We start from the raw sequence: 25,308 nt of genomic DNA, 5'->3' as shown, positions 1-25,308 counted from the left end.
TATGGCGGCCACTCATAGAATCGACACAATCAGCACCCACTCCTAACACCAGGAGCCGATTCTGATTCGGATGGCAACCTTGAAGAATCGATTTGATTAATTCAGAACATCGACTCCATCAGTTCCGATTCTATTCATTTATTTTCAACGCCTGAAATGGGAGTCAGAATGGTATTCGAAAAGAGTCAGAGTCGACTCCCGCAGTTCCGATTCTTTTAGTCTATTTTCAACGCCTGAATTGGGAATCATATTGGGATTCGATTCTTTAACTCATGAATCGAACAGCTCCCTCCCTAACCTTAGACCGCGGTGACAGGAACATGGCGCTCGGAACGGGAAGCTTATTTCGGACTCTCCTCACCCGGACTGTCGGGTTAAACTCACGGAACGTGAACGCAGCGGCGCCGAGTCGAAACGCGGTGACTTCAACATCGGGCGCCATCCTGCCGAAACCTGAGAAAGTGAGTTTTATTCACCGGAATGTGGCTGTGTGTGTGGCTAAGGGGTGGGGCTAGTCGAGTGGGTAAACGCGAGCCAATGGGAAAGCAGGAATGCTTTGAGCGACAGCTCATCGGACCAATCAGCGCGGGTTATTTGTTACACAGTGGTTGAACGAGTTAGGGACGTGTCAGGAAAACAAACCTATAATCGTCGCTTTAAATTTGACTTTTAAATTTGTTTTACACACAAATATCACAGCAGTGAGACACGAGTTTATATTTAAATGCTTTAATGTGCAGTTGGGCGATTTATTTATGTCATATTGTGATATTGATAGTCGATGAGATTCGAACCTCTTGTACTAATATAATAAACTTATCTTAAAAGGTATAGTTAAATGTCACATGATTATTAATATTTACTCTTTTAAATGTATAGTTATATTGTTTTTAAATACCTTTATGTATTGAAATTACATTAAGGTGCTAAGTAGAACAGAAGAGACGATTGGCTGTTCACGCATGCGCAGTGGACACTTGTGTATATACAGCTTACAAAAGCAGCTTTTATTACATGAAACAACATGTGAATGAATAAAATAAAGTCATATTATTTGATATTCAGGTCAATTTTCTGCTGAAACAGCAAGCTGGAACACTTAGATTATCACCAGGAGTCATGACGGCAGTGTAATATTAGATATTAGGTCCAGGTCCAGGCCACATAAGAAACTGGGACTGTTGTGGAGAACTTGGTGTTACAATGAGAAGCGGGAACGGCCCAGGTCTGAGTTCCGAGTCTCTCTGTGCCCCCTCCGCAGACTCCGTTCGGGTTGGTGTGGATGACGGCGATCGTGGTCCCGTTCCTCTACCTGGGGACGCTCATCAGCAAGAACTTCGCCGCCGTCCTGGAGGAGCACGACATCTTCGTCCCCGACGACGACGACGACTGAAAGCGAGCGGTCAGTAACCGTAGGTTTAAGACCAGTGTAATAAATGTAAATACTCGATTGTTCGTGTGATGGTTTTCTGGTTGCTGATTTCAGGGTGATTGGAGGACGACGCCAGAAGGAAGCGACGCGATAACGTTCGATTCCGTCGGATCCTGTTTACACTCGGACATTCCGCCCGGCGTCTCAAACCAAAGCTGAATTTTATCACCAGATAATTTAACGTTGATTATTCACATACTTAAGATCGTAAGGTTGTATCATAAGACGTGTGTGTGTGTTTGTTACGATGCAATAAAACCTTGAACCGTCGGCTGTCCATCATTTTTATTACGATTATCAAGTGTTGACTTCAAGAGTAGTTGGACTAGTGCTGAGATCTCACGCTTTATGGTTCAGGGCTGTGCTATCAGCCGGCCGGGTGCCTACACAGACGCATTGTGTGTCTGTGGGGGGAGGGACGATGGCCGAGTCGAGGTGCCTGCACGGGGGGGCGGACCATCACGGATGGTAGTACCGCGCTCTGTGAGCCCCCTCATCCTTCAGATGAAATTAAAAGAAGCGATCAGCCCTCGAGAGACTCCGCCCCTCGAGAGACTCCGCCCCTCGAGAGACTCCGCCCCTTGAGGGACACCGCCCCTGGTAGATGAAAGCCCTCGAGAGACCCCGCCCCTGGTAGATTAAAGCCCACGAGAGACTCCGCCCCTGGTAGATTAAAGCCCACGAGAGACCCCGCCCCTGGTAGATTAAAGCCCTCGAGAGACTCCGCCCCTGGTAGATCAAAGCCCTCGAGAGACCCCGCCCCTGGTAGATTAAAGCCCACGAGAGACTCCGCCCCTGGTAGATCAAAGCCCTCGAGAGACCCCGCCCCTGGTAGATTAAAGCCCACGAGAGACTCCGCCCCTGGTAGATCAAAGCCCTCGAGAGACTCCGCCCCTGGTAGATTAAAGCCCACGAGAGACCCCGCCCCTGGTAGATTAAAGCCCACGAGAGACTCCGCCCCTGGTAGATTAAAGCCCTCGAGAGACTCCGCCCCTGGTAGATTAAAGCCCACGAGAGACCCCGCCCCTGGTAGATTAAAGCCCACGAGAGACTCCGCCCCTGGTAGATTAAAGCCCACGAGAGACTCCGCCCCTGGTAGATTAAAGCCCACGAGAGACTCCGCCCCTGGTTGATAAAAGCCCTCGAGAGACCCCGCCCCTGGTAGATTAAAGCCCTCGAGAGACCCCGCCCCTGGTAGATTAAAGCCCTCGAGAGACCCCGCCCCTGGTAGATTAAAGCCCACGAGAGACTCCGCCCCTGGTAGATTAAAGCCCTCGAGAGACCCCGCCCCTGGTAGATTAAAGCCCACGAGAGACTCCGCCCCTGGTAGATTAAAGCCCTCGAGAGACCCCGCCCCTGGTAGATTAAAGCCCACGAGAGACTCCGCCCCTGGTAGATTAAAGCCCACGAGAGACTCCGCCCCTGGTAGATTAAAGCCCTCGAGAGACCCCGCCCCTGGTAGATTAAAGCCCTCGAGAGACTCCGCCCCTGGCCGCTGAAAGCCCACGAGAGACCCCGCCCCTGGTAGATTAAAGCCCACGAGAGACTCCGCCCCTGGTAGATTAAAGCCCACGAGAGACTCCGCCCCTGGTAGATTAAAGCCCTCGAGAGACCCCGCCCCTGGTAGATTAAAGCCCTCGAGAGACTCCGCCCCTGGCCGCTGAAAGCCCACGAGAGACCCCGCCCCTGGTAGATTAAAGCCCACGAGAGACCCCGCCCCTGGTAGATGAAAACAAGCGGTCAGCCCTCGAGAGACCCCGCCCCTGGTAGATTAAAGCCTCCGCCCCTGGTAGATGAAAGCCCTCGAGAGACCCCGCCCCTGGTAGATTAAAGCCCACGAGAGACTCCGCCCCTGGTAGATCAAAGCCCTCGAGAGACCCCGCCCCTGGTAGATTAAAGCCCTCGAGAGACTCCGCCCCTGGTAGATTAAAGCCCTCGAGAGACCCCGCCCCTGGTAGATTAAAGCCCTCGAGAGACTCCGCCCCTGGTAGATTAAAGCCCTCGAGAGACCCCGCCCCTGGTAGATTAAAGCCCACGAGAGACTCCGCCCCTGGTAGATTAAAGCCCACGAGAGACCCCGCCCCTGGTAGATCAAAGCCCTCGAGAGACCCCGCCCCTGGTAGATTAAAGCCCACGAGAGACCCCGCCCCTGGTAGATGAAAACAAGCGGTCAGCCCTCGAGAGACCCCGCCCCTGGTAGATTAAAGCCCTGGAGAGACCCCGCCCCTTGACAGACTCCACCCCTGGTAGATGAAAACAATCGGTCGGCCCTCGAGAGACCCCGCCCCTGGTAGATTAAAGCCCTCGAGAGACCCCGCCCCTGGTAGATTAAAGCCCTCGAGAGACCCCGCCCCTGGTAGATTAAAGCCCTCGAGAGACCCCGCCCCTGGTAGATTAAAGCCCTCGAGAGACCCCGCCCCTGGTAGATTAAAGCCCACGAGAGACTCCGCCCCTGGTAGATTAAAGCCCTCGAGAGACCCCGCCCCTCGAGAGACTCCGCCCCTTGAGGGACACCACCCCTGGTAGATTAAAGCCCTCGAGAGACCCCGCCCCTGGTAGATTAAAGCCCTGGAGAGACCCCGCCCCTTGACAGACTCCACCCCTGGTAGATGAAAACAAGCTGTCGGCCCTCGAGAGACCCCGCCCCTGGTAGATTAAAGCCCTCGAGAGACCCCGCCCCTGGTAGATTAAAGCCCTCGAGAGACTCCGCCCCTGGCCGCTGAAAGCCCACGAGAGACCCCGCCCCTGGTAGATTAAAGCCCACGAGAGACCCCGCCCCTGGTAGATGAAAACAAGCGGTCAGCCCTCGAGAGACCCCGCCCCTGGTAGATTAAAGCCCTCGAGAGACCCCGCCCCTGGTAGATTAAAGCCCTCGAGAGACTCCGCCCCTGGCCGCTGAAAGCCCACGAGAGACCCCGCCCCTGGTAGATTAAAGCCCACGAGAGACTTCGCCCCTGGCCGCTGAAAGCCCTCGAGAGACCCCGCCCCTGGTAGATTAAAGCCCTCGAGAGACCCCGCCCCTGGTAGATTAAAGCCCACGAGAGACCCCGCCCCTGGTAGATGAAAACAAGCGGTCAGCCCTCGAGAGACCCCGCCCCTGGTAGATTAAAGCCCTGGAGAGACCCCGCCCCTTGACAGACTCCACCCCTGGTAGATGAAAACAATCGGTCGGCCCTCGAGAGACCCCGCCCCTGGTAGATTAAAGCCCTCGAGAGACCCCGCCCCTGGTAGATTAAAGCCCACGAGAGACTCCGCCCCTGGTAGATTAAAGCCCACGAGAGACTCCGCCCCTGGTAGATTAAAGCCCACGAGAGACCCCGCCCCTGGTAGATTAAAGCCCTCGAGAGACCCCGCCCCTGGTAGATTAAAGCCCTCGAGAGACCCCGCCCCTGGTAGATTAAAGCCCACGAGAGACTCCGCCCCTGGTAGATTAAAGCCCTCGAGAGACCCCGCCCCTCGAGAGACTCCGCCCCTTGAGGGACACCACCCCTGGTAGATTAAAGCCCTCGAGAGACCCCGCCCCTGGTAGATTAAAGCCCTCGAGAGACCCCGCCCCTGGTAGATTAAAGCCCACGAGAGACTCCGCCCCTGGTAGATTAAAGCCCTCGAGAGACCCCGCCCCTGGTAGATTAAAGCCCTCGAGAGACCCCGCCCCTGGTAGATTAAAGCCCACGAGAGACTCCGCCCCTGGTAGATTAAAGCCCTCGAGAGACCCCGCCCCTGGTAGATTAAAGCCCACGAGAGACTCCGCCCCTGGTAGATTAAAGCCCTCGAGAGACCCCGCCCCTGGTAGATTAAAGCCCTCGAGAGACCCCGCCCCTGGTAGATTAAAGCCCACGAGAGACTCCGCCCCTGGTAGATTAAAGCCCTCGAGAGACCCCGCCCCTGGTAGATTAAAGCCCACGAGAGACTCCGCCCCTGGTAGATTAAAGCCCACGAGAGACTCCGCCCCTGGTAGATTAAAGCCCACGAGAGACTCCGCCCCTGGTAGATTAAAGCCCTCGAGAGACCCCGCCCCTGGTAGATTAAAGCCCTCGAGAGACCCCGCCCCTGGTAGATTAAAGCCCACGAGAGACCCCGCCCCTGGCCAATGCGGGGTCTCTCCGCCTCTGGTAGATTAAAGCCCACGAGAGACTCCGCCCCTGGTAGATTAAAGCCCTCGAGAGACCCCGCCCCTCGAGAGACTCCGCCCCTTGAGGGACACCACCCCTGGTAGATTAAAGCCCTCGAGAGACCCCGCCCCTGGTAGATTAAAGCCCTCGAGAGACCCCGCCCCTGGTAGATTAAAGCCCACGAGAGACTCCGCCCCTGGTAGATTAAAGCCCACGAGAGACTCCGCCCCTGGTAGATTAAAGCCCACGAGAGACCCCGCCCCTGGTAGATTAAAGCCTACGAGAGACTCCGCCCCTGGTAGATTAAAGCCCACGAGAGACCCCGCCCCTGGTAGATGAAAGCCCACGAGAGACTCCGCCTCTGGTAGATTAAAGCCCACGAGAGACTCCGCCCCTGGTAGATTAAAGCCCACGAGAGACCCCGCCCCTGGTAGATTAAAGCCCTCGAGAGACCCCGCCCCTGGTAGATTAAAGCCCACGAGAGACCCCGCCCCTGGTAGATTAAAGCCCTCGAGAGACCCCGCCCCTGGTAGATTAAAGCCCACGAGAGACCCCGCCCCTGGTAGATTAAAGCCCACGAGAGACTCCGCCCCTGGTAGATTAAAGCCCTCGAGAGACCCCGCCACTGGCAGATCAAAGCCCTCGAGAGACCCCGCCCCTGGTAGATTAAAGCCCTCGAGAGACCCCGCCCCTGGTAGATTAAAGCCCACGAGAGACCCCGCCCCTGGTAGATTAAAGCCCACGAGAGACTCCGCCCCTGGTAGATTAAAGCCCTCGAGAGACCCCGCCCCTGGTAGATTAAAGCCCACGAGAGACCCCGCCCCTGGTAGATTAAAGCCCACGAGAGACTCCGCCCCTGGTAGATTAAAGCCCTCGAGAGACCCCGCCACTGGCAGATCAAAGCCCACGAGAGACCCCGCCCCTGGTAGATTAAAGCCCTCGAGAGACCCCGCCCCTGGTAGATTAAAGCCCACGAGAGACTCCGCCCCTGGTAGATTAAAGCCCTCGAGAGACCACGCCACTGGCAGATCAAAGCCCTCGAGAGACCCCGCCCCTGGTAGATTAAAGCCCACGAGAGACTCCGCCCCTGGTAGATTAAAGCCCTCGAGAGACCACGCCACTGGCAGATCAAAGCCCTCGAGAGACCCCGCCCCTGGTAGATCAAAGCCCACGAGAGACCCCGCCCCTGGTAGATCAAAGCCCTCGAGAGACCCCGCCCCTGGTAGATTAAAGCCCACGAGAGACCCCGCCCCTGGTAGATGAAAACAAGCGGTCAGCCCTCGAGAGACCCCGCCCCTGGTAGATTAAAGCCCTGGAGAGACCCCGCCCCTTGACAGACTCCACCCCTGGTAGATGAAAACAAGCTGTCGGCCCTCGAGAGACCCCGCCCCTGGTAGATTAAAGCCCTCGAGAGACCCCGCCCCTGGTAGATTAAAGCCCTCGAGAGACTCCGCCCCTGGCCGCTGAAAGCCCACGAGAGACCCCGCCCCTGGTAGATTAAAGCCCACGAGAGACTTCGCCCCTGGCCGCTGAAAGCCCTCGAGAGACCCCGCCCCTGGTAGATTAAAGCCCTCGAGAGACCCCGCCCCTGGTAGATGAAAGCCCTCGAGAGACCCCGCCCCTGGTAGATTAAAGCCCACGAGAGACTCCGCCCCTGGTAGATCAAAGCCCTCGAGAGACCCCGCCCCTGGTAGATTAAAGCCCTCGAGAGACTCCGCCCCTGGTAGATTAAAGCCCTCGAGAGACCCCGCCCCTGGTAGATTAAAGCCCACGAGAGACTCCGCCCCTGGTAGATTAAAGCCCACGAGAGACCCCGCCCCTGGTAGATCAAAGCCCTCGAGAGACCCCGCCCCTGGTAGATTAAAGCCCACGAGAGACCCCGCCCCTGGTAGATGAAAACAAGCGGTCAGCCCTCGAGAGACCCCGCCCCTGGTAGATTAAAGCCCTGGAGAGACCCCGCCCCTTGACAGACTCCACCCCTGGTAGATGAAAACAATCGGTCGGCCCTCGAGAGACCCCGCCCCTGGTAGATTAAAGCCCTCGAGAGACCCCGCCCCTGGTAGATTAAAGCCCTCGAGAGACTCCGCCCCTGGCCGCTGAAAGCCCACGAGAGACCCCGCCCCTGGTAGATGAAAACAAGCGGTCAGCCCTCGAGAGACCCCGCCCCTGGTAGATTAAAGCCCACGAGAGACCCCGCCCCTGGTAGATGAAAACAAGCGGTCAGCCCTCGAGAGACCCCGCCCCTGGTAGATGAAAGCCCTCGAGAGACCCCGCCCCTGGTAGATTAAAGCCCTCGAGAGACTCCGCCCCTGGTAGATTAAAGCCCTCGAGAGACCCCGCCCCTGGTAGATTAAAGCCCTCGAGAGACCCCGCCCCTGGTAGATTAAAGCCCTCGAGAGACCCCGCCCCTGGTAGATGAAATGGAAAGGAGCAATTGGCCCTCAGAAGACCCCGCCCCAATTGGGCACAACCGGATTGGGTGAAAAGAGCAATCTGACTCATTTGAAAATGTTCCCACCATTCAAGTGTGTCCACATATTATGACACAGACTGACTCTGTCCTGTAAACCTCATTCTAAAGTATCCGGTCACGTCCTCAGCGAGCAGTTCAGTCCAGAGCGAGACCGGTTCTCGGCGGCTTTTATTTGCCGTGCCGCCGTTCCTCGTCCAGCGCGGCGTTGGCCAGTCTCAGGTGTTCCTTCAGGGTGCCGACCTCTCTCTTACCGAGTCCCTTTACCTCACACAGCTCCACGTAGACCTCCTTATAGCGCTCGCTCAGCTCCTCCTTCTCCTGCACGCACAGCGGGAATAGAAGATTCAGGTGTCGTGGAAACATCTGTCTTGCATGAACAGCTGTGTGGGTCGGTCGTTACCTGGGTTAAAGACTGGACTTCGCTCCTGAGACAGCCGATCTCCCTGCGTAGGTACTCGACCTCGTTCTCCTTTGCTCTCAGCATCAACTACGGGCACACGAACAAAGACCAACGTTTACCTCGGTTTACCAATTTCTGATCCATTGTTACCCGGCGTATACAATTGTATACAAGAAAAACCTCCAGTGGGCTGCACAGGCTGAACACTTCTGAGAATAATTAGGATGCTGACGGCTAGCCAGGCCTTCATATCTTCACAGTGCCTGACGAACACATACTTTTGGCTATATAGCGTCCACCACTAGATGGCAGCATCTTACAAAAACTGTGTAGTTTTGGAAAACAGCCAGAAGTCAAAAATGGCCTCACCAGATGAACCCGTACCTGTATCTCCGAGGTGCTGTGTTGGTCACTGCCCGGTGGCACGTCGCCTGAACTTTGACCCGTGAGGAAGGACCGCATGGCAGCCATCTCCTCGGTCAGATACGCCTGCAGTTCCTGTTCAAACAGTGAGAACGACTTACATGCCTTCTTTCAAACTACATATGACCATGTATAGTATTAACTTATATAGTAATGCCATATATGGTAATAACACGTACAGTATTAACCTATATAGTAATGCCATATATGGTAATAACACGTATAGTATTAACTTATATAGTAATGCCATATATGGTAATAACACGTACAGTATTAACTTATATAGTAATGCCATATATGGTAATAACACGTATAGTATTAACTTATATAGTAATGCCATATATGGTAATAACACGTATAGTATTAACTTATATAGTAATACCATATATGGTAATAACACGTACAGTATTAACTTATATAGTAATGCCATATATGGTAATAACACGTATAGTATTAACTTATATAGTAATGCCATATATGGTAATAACACGTACAGTATTAACTTATATAGTAATGCCATATATGGTAATAACACGTATAGTATTAACTTATATAGTAATACCATATATGGTAATAACACGTACAGTATTAACTTATATAGTAATGCCATATATGGTAATAACACGTATAGTATTAACTTATATAGTAATACCATATATGGTAATAACACGTATAGTATTAACTTATATAGTAATGCCATATATGGTAATAACACGTACAGTATTAACTTATATAGTAATGCCATATATGGTAATAACACGTATAGTATTAACTTATATAGTAATACCATATATGGTAATAACACGTACAGTATTAACTTATATAGTAATGCCATATATGGTAATAACACGTATAGTATTAACTTATATAGTAATGCCATATATGGTAATAACATGTATAGTATTAACTTATATAGTAATACCATATATGGTAATAACACATACAGTATTAACTTATATAGTAATGCCATATATGGTAATAACACGTATAGTATTAACTTATATAGTAATACCATATATGGTAATAACACATATAGTATTAACTATTATAGTAATGCCATATATGGTAATAACATGTATAGTATTAACTTACATAGTAATACCATATATGGTAATAACATGTATAGTATTAACTTATATAGTAATGCCATATATGGTAATAACACGTATAGTATTAACTTATATAGTAATGCCATATATGGTAATAACATGTATAGTATTAACTTATATAGTAATGCCATATATGGTAATAACACGTATAGTATTAACTTATATAGTAATGCCATATATGGTAATAACATGTATAGTATTAACTTATATAGTAATGCCATATATGGTAATAACATGTATAGTATTAACTTATATAGTAATGCCATATATGGTAATAACACGTATAGTATTAACTTATATAGTAATGCCATATATGGTAATAACATGTATAGTATTAACTTATATAGTAATGCCATATATGGTAATAACATGTATAGTATTAACTTATATAGTAATGCCATATATGGTAATAACATGTATAGTATTAACTTATATAGTAATGCCATATATGGTAATAACACGTATAGTATTAACTTATATAGTAATGCCATATATGGTAATAACATGTATAGTAATGCCATATATGGTAATAACACGTATAGTATTAACTTATATAGTAATGCCATATATGGTAATAACACGTATAGTATTAACTTATATAGTAATGCCATATATGGTAATAACATGTATAGTATTAACTTATATAGTAATGCCATATATGGTAATAACACGTATAGTATTAACTTATATAGTAATGCCATATATGGTAATAACATGTATAGTATTAACTTATATAGTAATGCCATATATGGTAATAACACGTATAGTATTAACATGTATAGTAATGCCATATATGGTAATAACATGTATAGTATTAACATATATAGTAATAACATGTATGGTATTAACTTATATAGTAATACCATATATGGTAATAACATGTATAGTATTAACATGTATAGTAACACCATATATGGTAATAACATGTATAGTAATACCATATATGGTAATAACATGTATAGTAATACCATATATGGTATTAACATGTATAGTATTGACATGTATAGTAATAACATATATGGTAATAACATGTATAGTATTGACATGTATAGTAATACCATATATGGTAATGACATGTATAGTATTGACATATATGGTATTAACATGTATAGTATTGACATGTATAGTAATAACATACAGTGTATCACAAAAGTGAGTACACCCCTCACATTTCTGCAAATATTTCATTATATCTTTTTATGGGACAACACTATAGACATGAAACTTGGATATAACTTAGAGTAGTCAGTGTACAGCTTGTATAGCAGTGTAGATTTACTGTCTTCTGAAAATAACTCAACACACAGCCATTAATGTCTAAATAGCTGGCAACATAAGTGAGTACACCCCACAGTGAACATGTCCAAATTGTGCCCAAATGTGTCGTTGTCCCTCCCTGGTGTCATGTGTCAAGGTCCCAGGTGTAAATGGGGAGCAGGGCTGTTAAATTTGGTGTTTTGGGTACAATTCTCTCATACTGGCCACTGGATATTCAACATGGCACCTCATGGCAAAGAACTCTCTGAGGATGTGAGAAATAGAATTGTTGCTCTCCACAAAGATGGCCTGGGCTATAAGAAGATTGCTAACACCCTGAAACTGAGCTACAGCATGGTGGCCAAGGTCATACAGCGGTTTTCCAGGACAGGTTCCACTCGGAACAGGCTTCGCCAGGGTCGACCAAAGAAGTTGAGTCCACGTGTTCGGCGTCATATCCAGAGGTTGGCTTTAAAAAATAGACACATGAGTGCTGCCAGCATTGCTGCAGAGGTTGAAGACGTGGGAGGTCAGCCTGTCAGTGCTCAGACCATACGCCGCACACTGCATCAACTCGGTCTGCATGGTCGTCATCCCAGAAGGAAGCTGACGCACAAGAAAGCCCGCAAACAGTTTGCTGAAGACAAGCAGTCCAAGAACATGGATTACTGGAATGCCCTGTGGTCTGACGAGACCAAGATAAACTTGTTTGGCTCAGATGGTGTCCAGCATGTGTGGCGGCGCCCTGGTGAGAAGTACCAAGACAACTGTATCTTGCCTACAGTCAAGCATGGTGGTGGTAGCATCATGGTCTTGGGCTGCATGAGTGTTGCTGGCACTGGGGAGCTGCAGTTCATTGAGGGAAACATGAATTCCAACATGTACTGTGACATTCTGAAACAGAGCATGATCCCCTCCCTTCGAAAACTGGGCCTCATGGCAGTTTTCCAACAGGATAACGACCCCAAACACAACCTCCAAGATGACAACTGCCTTGCTGAGGAAGCTGAAGGTAAAGGTGATGGACTAAACCCAATTGAGCACCTGTGGCGCATCCTCAAGTGGAAGGTGGAGGAGTTCAAGGTGTCTAACATCCACCAGCTCCGTGATGTCATCATGGAGGAGTGGAAGAGGATTCCAGTAGCAACCTGTGCAGCTCTGGTGAATTCCATGCCCAGGAGGGTTAAGGCAGTGCTGGATAATAATGGTGGTCACACAAAATATTGACACTTTGGGCACAATTTGGACATGTTCACTGTGGGGTGTACTCACTTATGTTGCCAGCCATTTAGACATTAATGGCTGTGTGTTGAGTTATTTTCAGAAGACAGTAAATCTACACTGCTATACAAGTTGTACACTGACTACTCTAAGTTATATCCAAGTTTTATTTCTATAGTGTTGTCCCATGAAAAGATATAATAAAATATTTGCAGAAATGTGAGGGGTGTACTCACTTTTGTGATACACTGTATATGGTAATGACATGTATAGTATTGACATATATGGTATTAACATGTATAGTAATACCATATATGGTAATGACATGTATAGTATTGACATATATAGTAATAACATGTATGGTATTAACATGTATAGTATTGACATGTATAGTAATACCATATATGGTAATGACATGTATAGTAATAACATATATGGTAATAACATGTATAGTATTGACATGTATAGTAATACCATATATGGTAATAACATGTATAGTATTGACATGTATAGTAATACCATATATGGTAATGACATGTATAGTATTAACATATATAGTAATACCATATATGGTAATAACATGTATAGTATTGACATGTATAGTAATACCATATATGGTAATGACATGTATAGTATTAACATATATGGTATTAACATGTATAGTAATACCATATATGGTAATGACATGTATAGTAATAACATATATGGTAATAACATGTATAGTATTGACATGTATAGTAATACCATATATGGTAATAACATGTATAGTATTGACATGTATAGTAATACCATATATGGTAATGACATGTATAGTATTAACATATATAGTAATACCATATATGGTAATAACATGTATAGTATTGACATGTATAGTAATACCATATATGGTAATGACATGTATAGTATTAACATATATAGTAATACCATATATGGTAATAACATGTATAGTATTGACATGTATAGTAATACCATATATGGTAATGACATGTATAGTATTAACATATATAGTAATACCATATATGGTAATAACATGTATAGTATTGACATGTATAGTAATACCATATATGGTAATGACATGTATAGTATTAACATATATAGTAATGCCATATATGGTAATAACATGTATGGTATGAACTTATATAGTAATACCATATATGGTAATAACATGTATAGTATTAACATATATAGTAATACCATATATGGTATTATGCTAACAAAGCATGTAGAGAAACAGATGGACTACAGTCAGTAATTGTAGAACTACAAAGTGCTTCTATATGGTAAGTGGAGCTGATAAAATGGACAGTGAGTGTAGAAACAAGGAGGTGGTTTTAATGTTATGGCTGATTGATGTGTATATATAAGGGAAGATGATGTTCAGAAGTTCTGCCCTTCTTGCTCTCGTCGTACCTGGTTCTCTTTCTGCAGCACTCGGATCTGTTTCTCTCTCTCCTGGAGCTGCGAGTGTCTCAGTCCTGTCGAGTCCTGCAGCTCGTTCAGCTCCAAACATCTCCGAGAGTAACGGTCAGAGAGAGCGTCCAACTGCTGCTGCATCAGAGAGAGAGACTCCGACCTGATACACACACACACACACACACACACACACACACACAGATATACAGTTATACACACACACACACACACACACACACACACACACACACACAGATATAAACATAGTTATACACACAGACACTGTATACATACATACACAGATATAGTTATACACACATATACATTCATACACACAGATATATACACAAATACACACACACACACACACATATATATATATACACACACATACATACTGACATATACATACACACATATATACACACTTATTTAATACACATATATACATATATAATACACACACACACACACATATATACATACACACAGTTATATACACACACATACAGATACACACACACACACACGGATACACACACACATACACAAATACATACACAAACCCCCCCCCCCCCCACACACACACACACAGGCCGAGTTATTCATTGACTGTTGCACAGATGTCTGATTTAATGGCTTAATTGATTAGTTGACTGATTAGAGGGATTGATGGAGAATCTGTTTGCTGCTCCCGCGGCTTTTGTTTCTTTTGTCGCGGCTCTTTTGTTCGCCGAGACGAAACGGTAATTATAAAGCTCTCTGTTTCCACACAGCTGTTAGTGGACTTCTGCTGTGACTTCATTATACCACGTGTGTGTGTGTGTGTGTGTGTGTGTGTGTGTGTCAGGGCTGTAAGAAGCTTGACCGGTTCAAATTCATGCACCAGTCTTGATATTAATAATACAGAAGCACTATATGAATAGGGTGAGTCACCAGTTTGGGGAAGGGCCTTGAATGGGCACAGATGACCACAGACACACTCCAAAAGCTTGTGACATGCTTTCTTTTTACAGCACACTCACATGACAGCAGAGACGTCTGACTGTTCTCCGCCTCTCAGCCTCTCCATCTCTGCACCATGGATTTTCCTCAAAGCTTCCATAGCTGCAAAATAAGAGGAAACATTTATTAAAACATACAGTACACCATACCATACGGCCAAAAGTATGTGGACGCCCCTCCTAATAATGGAATTTAGTTCTTTCTGACACATCCCTGCTAAGTAGGATAATAATATGCTTTTAACACGACACTGTTGAGATGAATTACACTCGGACTGTGAGCCGGGCCTTCTCCTCTGTTCCAACATCAGTGCCTGACCTTACTGGCTGTCCTGTTTGAGTGGGCACAAATTCCCACCGAAACATTTCAACACAAATATATACACACACATACACACACACATACACACACATTTATACACACACATACACACACAGACCTCAAAAGTGTTGAGTTGAGTTGCTATCTGGGCTCTGTGTTGGGGGTGTCCACATACTTATGACGTGTTTACCTCCTGCTGCATGCTGCGCCTCCTCCTTCAGCATCTGATCTCTCCGTCTCTCCATCTCTCTCCTCTCTCTCTCCTGCTCTCTCTCCATCTCCTGGAGTTTCTCCCTGTGCTCTCTCTCCATCTGCTCCAGCCTGGAGGCGCAGCGCGAGCCCGGCCCGCACTGACCCGGAGCCCCGGGTTCGATCCGTCCCTCGCGCAGCTCCTCGACCTGCTGCCTCGAAGACGACACCTAAAAATAAGTGTATAGGACAAAAGGTAGCTCAGCTGGAATGATGCCGTCTGGTAGCAGAGCCAAGATTCTAACCGGGGTGCTCAAAATCTCAGCGCTGATGTGCTAGGTGGTGTGCTTATTTTTTACTTTATAATTTTAATTAAAAATTTTATTTAATTTTATCTTTTTTATTTTTATTTATTTTGCTACCACTTATTTTTTTTATTATTTTAATGTATTTATTAATAAAACTTTATTTTATCTTTTTTATTTATATTTTTTCCCATTTACTTTTTCATTATTTTATTATCTAATTTTATTTTTATTTTTTCCATTCATTTTTTATTTAATCTTTTTTATTTTATTTATTAATTTCTTTATCTTTTTAATAATTTTTATTTTTTCCATTTATTTTTTATTATTTATTTTATTTTATTATTAATTTATTTTCTCTTTACTATTTTTAGTTTTTTTCCCATTTATTTTTTATTAATTTATTAATTTATTAATTTTATCTTTTTTATTTTTTTACTTCTAATTTTTTCCATTTATTTTTTTATTTTATCTTTTTTTATTAATATTAATTTTTTCTATTTAGTTTTTGTTATTTTATTTATTTATTATATTTTTTAATTTTATCCTATCTTTATTTATTTTTCCATTTATTTTTTTTATTATTTTATTTTATTTATTTATTATTATTTATAAATTTTATTCTTTCTTTTTTATTTTTTCCCATTTATTTTTTTCATTTTATTTTATCTTTTTTCTCATTTTTATTATTTTACTTTATTTAATTTTATAATTTAATTTTATCTTTTTTTTATTTTCCATTTTTGTATTATTTTACTTTATTTATTTATTTATTTATTTTTCATTTACCTATTTGTTTACCAGTGATTTCTTAACATTTGATCTCTTATGTATGTTTCTATTGTACTATTGTTTAGTTTGAATTAAAATAATAATAATAATAATAATAAAACAAACAAATACGCCTCTGTGGGCGTGGCTACCTCGGTCTGCAGCACTTCGCCGGATTCCGCTGGAGCCTGCGAGCCGATCGGAGACAGCGGCCTCATTTCCCCGATAGGAATCTTCTCTAAATCCTTCCACTTCACCTCGATGTCGGCCTCGGCCTCGTGGATCTGCACGGCCACGCCCTTTTTCAGCTCCAATCTGCTCCACGGGCTGTCGCTCTCTCTGTCCTCGAGTCCTTCCCGGAACCACTTGGTCCTGTCCCCGAATCGCCTTTCCTGCTCCTGGTCTATGCCCACGCCCGCTTCCCGCCGATCGGAAGACGGCATCGCGGCCGGCACGTCTCGACGTGGGGTGATGACCTCCGACCCTGAATTGACTCGGACTGGGTGTAAAGAGCTGGACGGTTGTCTGAGAAAGAGGAACAGACGTTAGGTTTCCTCCCACAAGTCCAAAGACGTGGCAACCTGTCCGGGTGTTTCCCGCCTTTCACCCAATTGATCAGACCCACCGTGTTCCTGACCAGTATCATGAATGAATTAGTGTGTGAATAACCTACTGTATGATGTCAGGTGACTCGGCGGCTCTGATGCAGCTCCGCAGAGACTCGATCCAGTTCTTCCTGACGCGGGAGGTCACGGCTGACAAAGTGATCTCGGCGTCCGGCATCTGTACGTCACACAAACTGCAAATTTCATGTAGGCACGTCTAAATTAGACGTTAGCTGGCGTAAATGAGTCTAAATAATCTGCCTCATGAGTTCCATGTCTTATTAGAATCCTCTCCACTGAAGCAGCTGATCAGGTAGGCAGTGGGGAGCAGGGCGGGTCACCAGGTTTTCAGACAGACCCGGGGTCTCTTACCTGAATCTGAAGACCGTAGTTCATATCTGCTTCGAACTCCACGACCTTCAGACCGCGGCGAATATCGATCTCGCCGTCCGGTTCGTCCCTCTATTAAATATAAATATTATTAATATATATGTATGTGTGTGTGTGTGTTTACATATTTGTGTGTGTATACATATGAGTATGTGTATATATGTGTTTATATATGTGTATACGTGTATGTTTATATATATATATATATATATATACTGTGTGTGTATATATACAGTATATATACAGTATATGTGTGTATGTATATATATGTACAGTGTATCACAAAAGTGAGTACACCCCTCACATTTCTGCAGATATTTAAGTATATCTTTTCATGGGACAACACTGACAAAATGACACTTTGACACAATGAAAAGTAGTCTGTGTGCAGCTTATATAACAGTGTAAATTTATTCTTCCCTCAAAATAACTCAATATACAGCCATTAATGTCTAAACCACCGGCAACAAAAGTGAGTACACCCCTTAGTGAAAGTTCCTGAAGTGTCAATATTTTGTGTGGCCACCATTATTTCCCAGAACTGCCTTAACTCTCCTGGGCATGGAGTTTACCAGAGCTTCACAGGTTGCCACTGGAATGCTTTTCCACTCCTCCATGACGACATCACGGAGCTGGCGGATAATCGAGACTTTGCGCTCCTCCACCTTCCGCTTGAGGATGCCCCAAAGATGTTCTATTGGGTTTAGGTCTGGAGACATGCTTGGCCAGTCCATCACCTTTACCCTCAGCCTCTTCAATAAAGCAGTGGTCGTCTTAGAGGTGTGTTTGGGGTCATTATCATGCTGGAACACTGCCCTGCGACCCAGTTTCCGGAGGGAGGGGATCATGCTCTGCTTCAGTATTTCACAGTACATATTGGAGTTCATGTGTCCCTCAATGAGATGTAACTCCCCAACACCTGCTGCACTCATGCAGCCCCAGACCATGGCATTCCCACCACCATGCTTGACTGTAGGCATGACACACTTATCTTTGTACTCCTCACCTGATTGCCGCCACACATGCTTGAGACCATCTGAACCAAACAAATTAATCTTGGTCTCATCAGACCATAGGACATGGTTCCAGTAATCCATGTCCTTTGTTGACATGTCTTCAGCAAACTGTTTGCGGGCTTTCTTGTGTAGAGACTTCAGAAGAGGCTTCCTTCTGGGGTGACAGCCATGCAGACCAATTTGATGTAGTGTGCGGCGTATGGTCTGAGCACTGACAGGCTGACCCCCCACCTTTTCAATCTCTGCAGCAATGCTGACAGCACTCCTGCGCCTATCTTTCAAAGACAGCAGTTGGATGTGACGCTGAGCACGTGCACTCAGCTTCTTTGGACGACCGACGCGAGGTCTGTTCTGAGTGGACCCTGCTCTTTTAAAACACTGGATGATCTTGGCCACTGTGCTGCAGCTCAGTTTCAGGGTGTTGGCAATCTTCTTGTAGCCTTGGCCATCTTCATGTAGCACAACAATTCGTCTTTTAAGATCCTCAGAGAGTTCTTTGCCATGAGGTGCCATGTTGGAACTTTCAGTGACCAGTATGAGAGAGTGTGAGAGCTGTACTACTAAATTGAACACACCTGCTCCCTATGCACACCTGAGACCTAGTAACACTAACGAGTCACATGACATTTTGGAGGGAAAATGACAAGCAGTGCTCAATTTGGACATTTAGGGGTGTAGTCTCTTAGGGGTGTACTCACTTTTGTTGCCGATGGTTTAGACATTAATGGCTGTATATTGAGTTATTTTGAGGGAAGAATAAATTTACACTGTTATATAAGCTGCACACAGACTACTTTTCATTGTGTCAAAGTGTCATTTTGTCAGTGTTGTCCCATGAAAAGATATACTTAAATATCTGCAGAAATGTGAGGGGTGTACTCACTTTTGTGATACACTGTATATATATATGTGTGTATAAATATATATGAGCGTATATATACACGTGTGTATAAATACAGTGGTATGTAAAAGTTTGGGCACCCCTGATATTTTTCATGATTTTCCTTTATAAATCATTGGTTGTTCGGATCAGCAATTTCAGTTAAATATATCATATAGCAGACGAACACAGTGATATTTGAGAAGTGAAATGAAGTTTAAAGGATTTACAGAAAGTGTGCAATAATTATTTAAACAAAATTAGGCAGGTGCATAATTTTGGGCACCCCAACAGAAAAATTACATCAATATTTAGTAGATCCTCCTTTTGCAGAAATAACAGCCTCTAAACGCTTCCTATAGCTTCCAATGAGAGTCTGGATTCTGGTTGAAGGTATTTTGGACCATTCTTCTTTACAACACATCTCCAGTTCAGTCAGGTTTGATGGTTTCCGAGCATGGACAGCCCGCTTTAAATCACACCACAGATTTTCAATAATATTCAGGTCTGGAGACTGAGATGGCCATTCCAGAACGTTGTACTTGTTCCTCTGCATGAATGCCTTAGTGGATTTTGAGCAGTGTTTAGGGTCGTTGTCTTGTTGAAGTATCCAGCCCCGGCGCAACTTCAACTTTGTCACCGATTCTTGAACATTGGTCTTATTGACTGGAATCCATGCGACCCTCAACTTTAACAAGATTCCCAGTACCTGCACTGGCCACACAGCCCCACAGCATGATGGAACCGCCACCAAATTTTACTGTGGGTAGCAAGTGTTTGTCTTGGAATGCTGTGTTCTTTTTACGCCATGCATACCGCCCCTTGTTATGTCCAAATAACTCAATTTTAGTTTCATCAGTCCACAGCACCTTATTCCAAAATGAAGCTGGCTTGTCCAAATGTGCTTTAGCATAACTCAAGCGACTCTGTTTGTGGCATGTGCACAGAAAAGGCTTCTTCTGCATTACTCTCCCATACAGCCTCTCCTTGTGCAAAGTGCGCTGAATAGTTGAACGATGCACAGTGACACCATCTGCAGCAAGATGATGTTGTAGGTCTTTGGAGCTGGTCTGTGGGTTGACTATGACTGTTCTCACCATCCTTCGCCTCTGCCTATCTGAGATTTTTCTTGGCCTGCCACTTCGGGCCTTAACTTGAACTGTGCCTGTGGTCTTCCATTTCCTCACTATGTTCCTCACAGGGGAAACTGACAGCTGAAATCTCTGAGATAGCTTTTTGTATCCTTCCCCTAAACCATGATGTTAAACAATCTTTGTTTTCAGGTCATTTGAGAGTTGTGTGTAAATATATATGAGTGTATACGTGTGTGTGTGTATATATATATATATATGTGTGTATAAATATATATGAGCGTATATATACACGTGTACATATACGTGTGTGTGTGTGTGTGTATAAATATATATGAGCGTATATACTGTATATGTGTGTATATAATTAACAAAAGCTTCATTTAAAATTAATTCACAAAATATACACTATATGAACAAAAGTATTGGGACACCCCTTCTAATCTCTGAATTTATGTGCAGCAACAGTTTAGGGAAGGCCCTTTTGCTGTTCCAGCATGACTGTCATCTGCTGACTGCATGGGCACAAACTCCTACAGGCATGCTTTAAAGTCCTGTGAGAAGCCACTCGACAAGATTGCGGTCAGGTGTCCGAATACTTTTGGTCAGACGGTGGAATCAGGCGGCCGAACTAGGTCATGCCTTCAGATGGAGCTCACCTCCTCGTCTTCGAGGTGGGTGTAGTATCTCAATCCGGAGCTGTTCAGCACGAACCAGAACTTCCTCCACTGAAAGCAGATACACATACAACACAGATACACGTGCGTGACTCTCCGTGCGCTATACGGACCTCCGTATGAACCCGCCTGGTGCAGGTGAAAAGAACCGATCGCTACTATACACGCGTCTAAGGTGACGTGTGTTCATTATAGCCCTCCTCGGCCTGGAAGGAAGGACTACAGCTGTATTGTAATTGGATATGACTACATTTGGACCAAAAAAATAGTCCTTACTTCTGCGGTGTCTTCCAGCATGAACATCCAGCCCTTTTTAAAGTCCAGGGAGTCGAGCTGTGAACGAAAATCATATAATAAACGTTAGAATCAAACGAATACTGGAGCCGTTTTATCAGAAAAGGGAATCGAACCCGGACCCTTCGTGCCGTGAGGCTTGTGGGGTGTTACGATGCTTTTTATTTAAGGTCTATTATGACACCTCCTTACCTCTGCGATCCAGGGTTCGAATCCTCAGCGGTCCTATCGACCGGTAAGGTCTACACACAGACACGTACGGCTGTGTCTGAGGGGGGGGGGGACCGGACACACAGAGACCCTGACCATGATAAAGCAGGGTAAAACTGGCATATTAGTTTCTTTCCACCTCTCATAAACATGCAAAAGGTGGATTGGTGACTCTTAACTGGAACTAGGTGTAAGTATGTGAACGTCCAGCGTATGATCCTACCCTGCGCCAGTGCTCTGGGTGGTACTGGTGACCCTGCAACCCTGACCAGGTGAAAGCACCTGTCGAATTAGCCACGCCCACTTCGCAATTCACCACAGTTCACCTTCACACACCTTCATAACTCGATTATAGTGCTTTTATTTCTATATTAAATGTTATTTCTGTATGAAATGACTTACCGTCATGTTTGAACCACACAGCCGGCCGGTGGCATGAAACAGGAAGACAGAAAAAAAGTTGTTAAAACTGTCAGCACAATATCTGTGGTAAAATATCAGCCCACATTTCTGCATTTAAAGTCTTTTTATTCACTATTAACGTCGAATAAAGTGAATAAATTAATAAAATGGTGTTATTTTGTGAGGTAAAACACACTAACAAACGACATTTTATCGTTTCTGAGGTATAACAAATGAATCCACATTCTGACTAACGGTCAGGGTTGCCAGGTATTCATGTAATAAGTATGAGTAAACTGCACTTTTATCAGCTCCACTTACCATTTAGAAGCACTTTGTAGTTCTACAACTACTGACTGTAGTCCATCTGTTTATCTGCATGCTTTGTTAGACCCCTATCATGCTGTTCTTCAATGGTCAGGACCCCCACAGGACCACCACAGAGCAGGTATTATTTAGGTGGTGGATCATTCTCAGTGGTGTGTTAGTGTGTGTTGTGCTGGTATGAGTGGATGGAGTTTTTAAACACCTCACTGTCACTGCTGGACCGAGAATAGTCCACCAACCAAAACCATGTTTAAAATGACATAATGGGTATTCCAGTTTTGTACCAGTATCTCCCAAAACATGCAGACTGGGTACCATGGGTGTGTTAAGCTGTAGGGTTAGTGTATAGATTAATGCTCCTGCTTTGAGTCTAGTGTTTTAAAGACTCACTGCGACCCTGGTCAGGGTAAATGGTAAGCGAAAATGAATTTTTTAATAGTTTTTAATGATTATAATGTAGACGGGGAATTTCATATCTGGCAACCCGGATAGCATTTCAGCCTGCGGTTTGAAGCCCGGCCGCACAGAATCACGTGACTTGCTTAGTCAGTTTCTTACACACGAGTAGCTGTTAGCCTATATACCATAAATGTACACAAATGTACAAATTTGTAATCAAAATGTCTCCATTATGCTAATTGTAGTAAAAGTTGTGGTAATTTTCTACTTTCTGAAACCCCCTTACCTGTGTATAGCTCATTGCTGACTGGAAACTGGATACCTGTAGTGTGTGTGTGTGTGTGTGTGTGTGTGACGAAGGTAACGGTTACCTGCATCCGAGTCCGGTCAGCCGGTACGCCCTCATGTCTATCTGACGCCTTCGTTTCTTCTCTGGACCTCTACGACCACGAGAAACACACTAGCACAGTTCATATATTTATTATATAATAAATAAAATATATATAATACGACATTTTCACTGGGTTAAAGGCGTAGAGACGTAAGATTTAGTGTGGTACTGCTGTATGTCATCATTCCAGCAATTTGGAAACGCCTACAAGGAGCAACGGCTCAGCGAGAAGCATTACATAAGCTAATACGGTGTAAAAATGGTTAGCTGATGGTTAAAACACTCACTACCAGGTCCCAAACTCTGAAAGCCATGACAGCAGGGGGAAATTTCCGCCAACTGCACCAACATACCACACAATTTCTGGAACATCTATCTAACATCTAAGATTCCAACGCACCAATCCAAAACAAAACTAGCATACCTGTGAAACCTGCGTACGTCCTGAGACGGTGCTATTGGTGTCAGATGACCCTTCCGTATCCTTGTTGTACCGTTTTCTCTCTCGTTCTCGCCGGTCTCGGCCTCTCTCCCTCCCTCTGCCGCGTTCCTCCGGCTCCTTGTAGTCGTCGTAGCCTTCTTGTCCGTCCGTGTAGCTGATAAAGGTAGGGGACATTCGAATGTTAAAAAATTACATGGACCTGAGTGAGGCAAGGCAAGTCTCAGAAACGTACGAATCATCTGACCTGTTTTGGTCGTCTCTGTGCGGGCTACGACTCTGCGGCCTCCTCCTCATCACGACTGCATCCTCTTCGTTGGGATACAGATTGACTCTAGGAATATCGGCGATAACCACATAGTCCTCTATCGTCATCTCCGGCAACGGCGGCTGGCTAGTGGATCTTGTGTTTTCGGAGAGTAATAATGCCTCCAGCCCACGTCGAATGGTGCTCCTGCTTCTCTCGGTGCTCTGGGCGTCTGGTTTTTTGGCTTCACCTTGGCTCATGGGCGGCGGCTGTTTTCTCGATGGGGTGACGGAGTTGGACGGCTTAGGGGAAGCAAGATTCGTGGGGGAGCGTCGACTGTTATACCCACTCACATGACTGCTTCCCTTGCGTGATAAGTGGCCACCCGGTGGTGAGAAGTCTCTGCTGTTGCACCCAGTGTTACCCCTGCTTTTACGACTGTTGTGGCTGCTGTGGCCGTTTTGGTAACATTTATCATCGACTTCCATCTTATATCTAGACCTTCTGGACCTATTTCTTGAGTAATAGGAATTGTCCGATTCTGCCGAGCTGGCGATCGATTGAAGATTGCGATAGAGCTTCTCAGAATCCAGACTGTGTCCGTAACTACTTTGCGAAGGACTTTGCTTCCGTGAATGGCGTGTCGAATGCCTGTTAGACGCAGACCTTTCTGAAGTCGCTACCGAGTCACGTCTCGGGGCTGGACTGCATCTCCCAGAGGTCCGTCTGGATGAAGTATAAGAAGTCGCACGATGTTGTGAATTGGCGCCATGGTCATGCGAAGACCTACGGGATTCCTTCTGCCTGTGCTGCGACACGGTACCGGACCGTATCGGACTGCCCGAACGGGGGCTTGCACGTGACTGACTCTGGCCACGTCGGAAGTTCGAATAGGGCATGTGTCGTTGTGGGGAGATACCGCTCAGACTCTCGTTGGTGAGCGTCTCGCAGCGCCTTCTGTGCGACGGGAGGCCCAGGTCGGGGTTTCGAAAAGGGATAGTGGCTTTGCGTTCAGGACTGCAGTTGGTTGGAAGAGGATGACCTCTCTCGTAGTACCGAACAGGAGAAGACTGGCCATCCTGGGGCTCTCGGTCGCAGGACAGGAAACGGTTGACTCTTTGGAAAATGGCACGGGTTCTGCTTTGATCCCTTTCTTTTCCTGATTCTACTAGACAGAGGTAACAGAAATTTGCAATTAATAATAACAGCAAGTTGATAGACCCTCACCAAAGGGAAGCTTAAGTGGCTAAGAGTAGACTTGATGCGTCAAAGCCATCGCAAAGCCCCAAGCAGATGTTTATCCGGTCTTACCTTGGTGTTGGCTGATGCTGCTTCTTCTACTGGCATTCCTACTGCGAGACTCCATCTCAGGATGGCCGTCGGAGTGGTGCGGAAGGAACCATGCTTCAGAAAGCTCCCAAGGTTTGGTTCCTTAGTAGACGTCTCCATTCATTTTGGGCTGACCTTCAGTTCTGTACATGGCGATAAAGCAAGAGGAGCTTCAGAGTC

The 25,308-nt window shown here is 45.6% G+C and overlaps 2 protein-coding genes across 4 annotated transcripts; one reads left to right on the top strand and one right to left on the bottom strand.

Moving 5' to 3' along the window:
* The first annotated feature begins 281 nt into the window (after positions 1-281).
* Positions 282-1,702, top strand: smdt1b (single-pass membrane protein with aspartate-rich tail 1b). Its single transcript, XM_063009755.1, has 3 exons — positions 282-461; positions 1,262-1,402; positions 1,487-1,702. The coding sequence occupies exons 1-2, from the start codon at positions 321-323 to the stop codon at positions 1,391-1,393; spliced, it is 273 nt and encodes a 90-aa protein (XP_062865825.1). The 5' UTR covers positions 282-320; the 3' UTR covers positions 1,394-1,402; positions 1,487-1,702.
* Positions 1,703-7,991: 6,289 nt separating this feature from the next.
* triobpa (TRIO and F-actin binding protein a) lies at positions 7,992-23,576 on the bottom strand. Of its 3 annotated transcripts, XM_063010501.1 has the most exons (13): positions 23,538-23,576; positions 23,094-23,182; positions 21,367-21,399; positions 21,073-21,141; positions 17,409-17,498; positions 17,105-17,214; positions 16,584-16,956; positions 15,357-15,585; positions 14,866-14,947; positions 13,838-14,000; positions 8,802-8,915; positions 8,418-8,504; positions 7,992-8,335 (listed from the first exon to the last, which is right to left on the bottom strand). In XM_063010501.1, exons 2-13 carry the CDS (start codon positions 23,097-23,099, stop codon positions 8,186-8,188), a joined length of 1,506 nt encoding a protein of 501 aa, XP_062866571.1. In that variant the 5' UTR covers positions 23,100-23,182; positions 23,538-23,576; the 3' UTR covers positions 7,992-8,185. The 3 variants fall into 3 exon arrangements, with proteins under 3 accessions (XP_062866571.1, XP_062866569.1, XP_062866568.1); XM_063010499.1 differs by lacking the exons at positions 23,094-23,182; positions 23,538-23,576 and adding an exon at positions 23,009-23,041; XM_063010498.1 differs by lacking the exons at positions 23,094-23,182; positions 23,538-23,576 and adding an exon at positions 21,997-22,047 and having other exon boundaries at positions 21,367-21,423.
* Between the last annotated feature and the right edge of the window lie 1,732 nt (positions 23,577-25,308).

The sequence above is a fragment of the Trichomycterus rosablanca genome, chromosome 15 (genome assembly GCF_030014385.1).
Source record: "Trichomycterus rosablanca isolate fTriRos1 chromosome 15, fTriRos1.hap1, whole genome shotgun sequence".
Lineage (NCBI taxonomy): Eukaryota > Metazoa > Chordata > Actinopteri > Siluriformes > Trichomycteridae > Trichomycterus > Trichomycterus rosablanca.
Note: the sequence above shows the minus strand (reverse complement) of the source record. Positions and strands in the feature narration are given on the sequence as shown.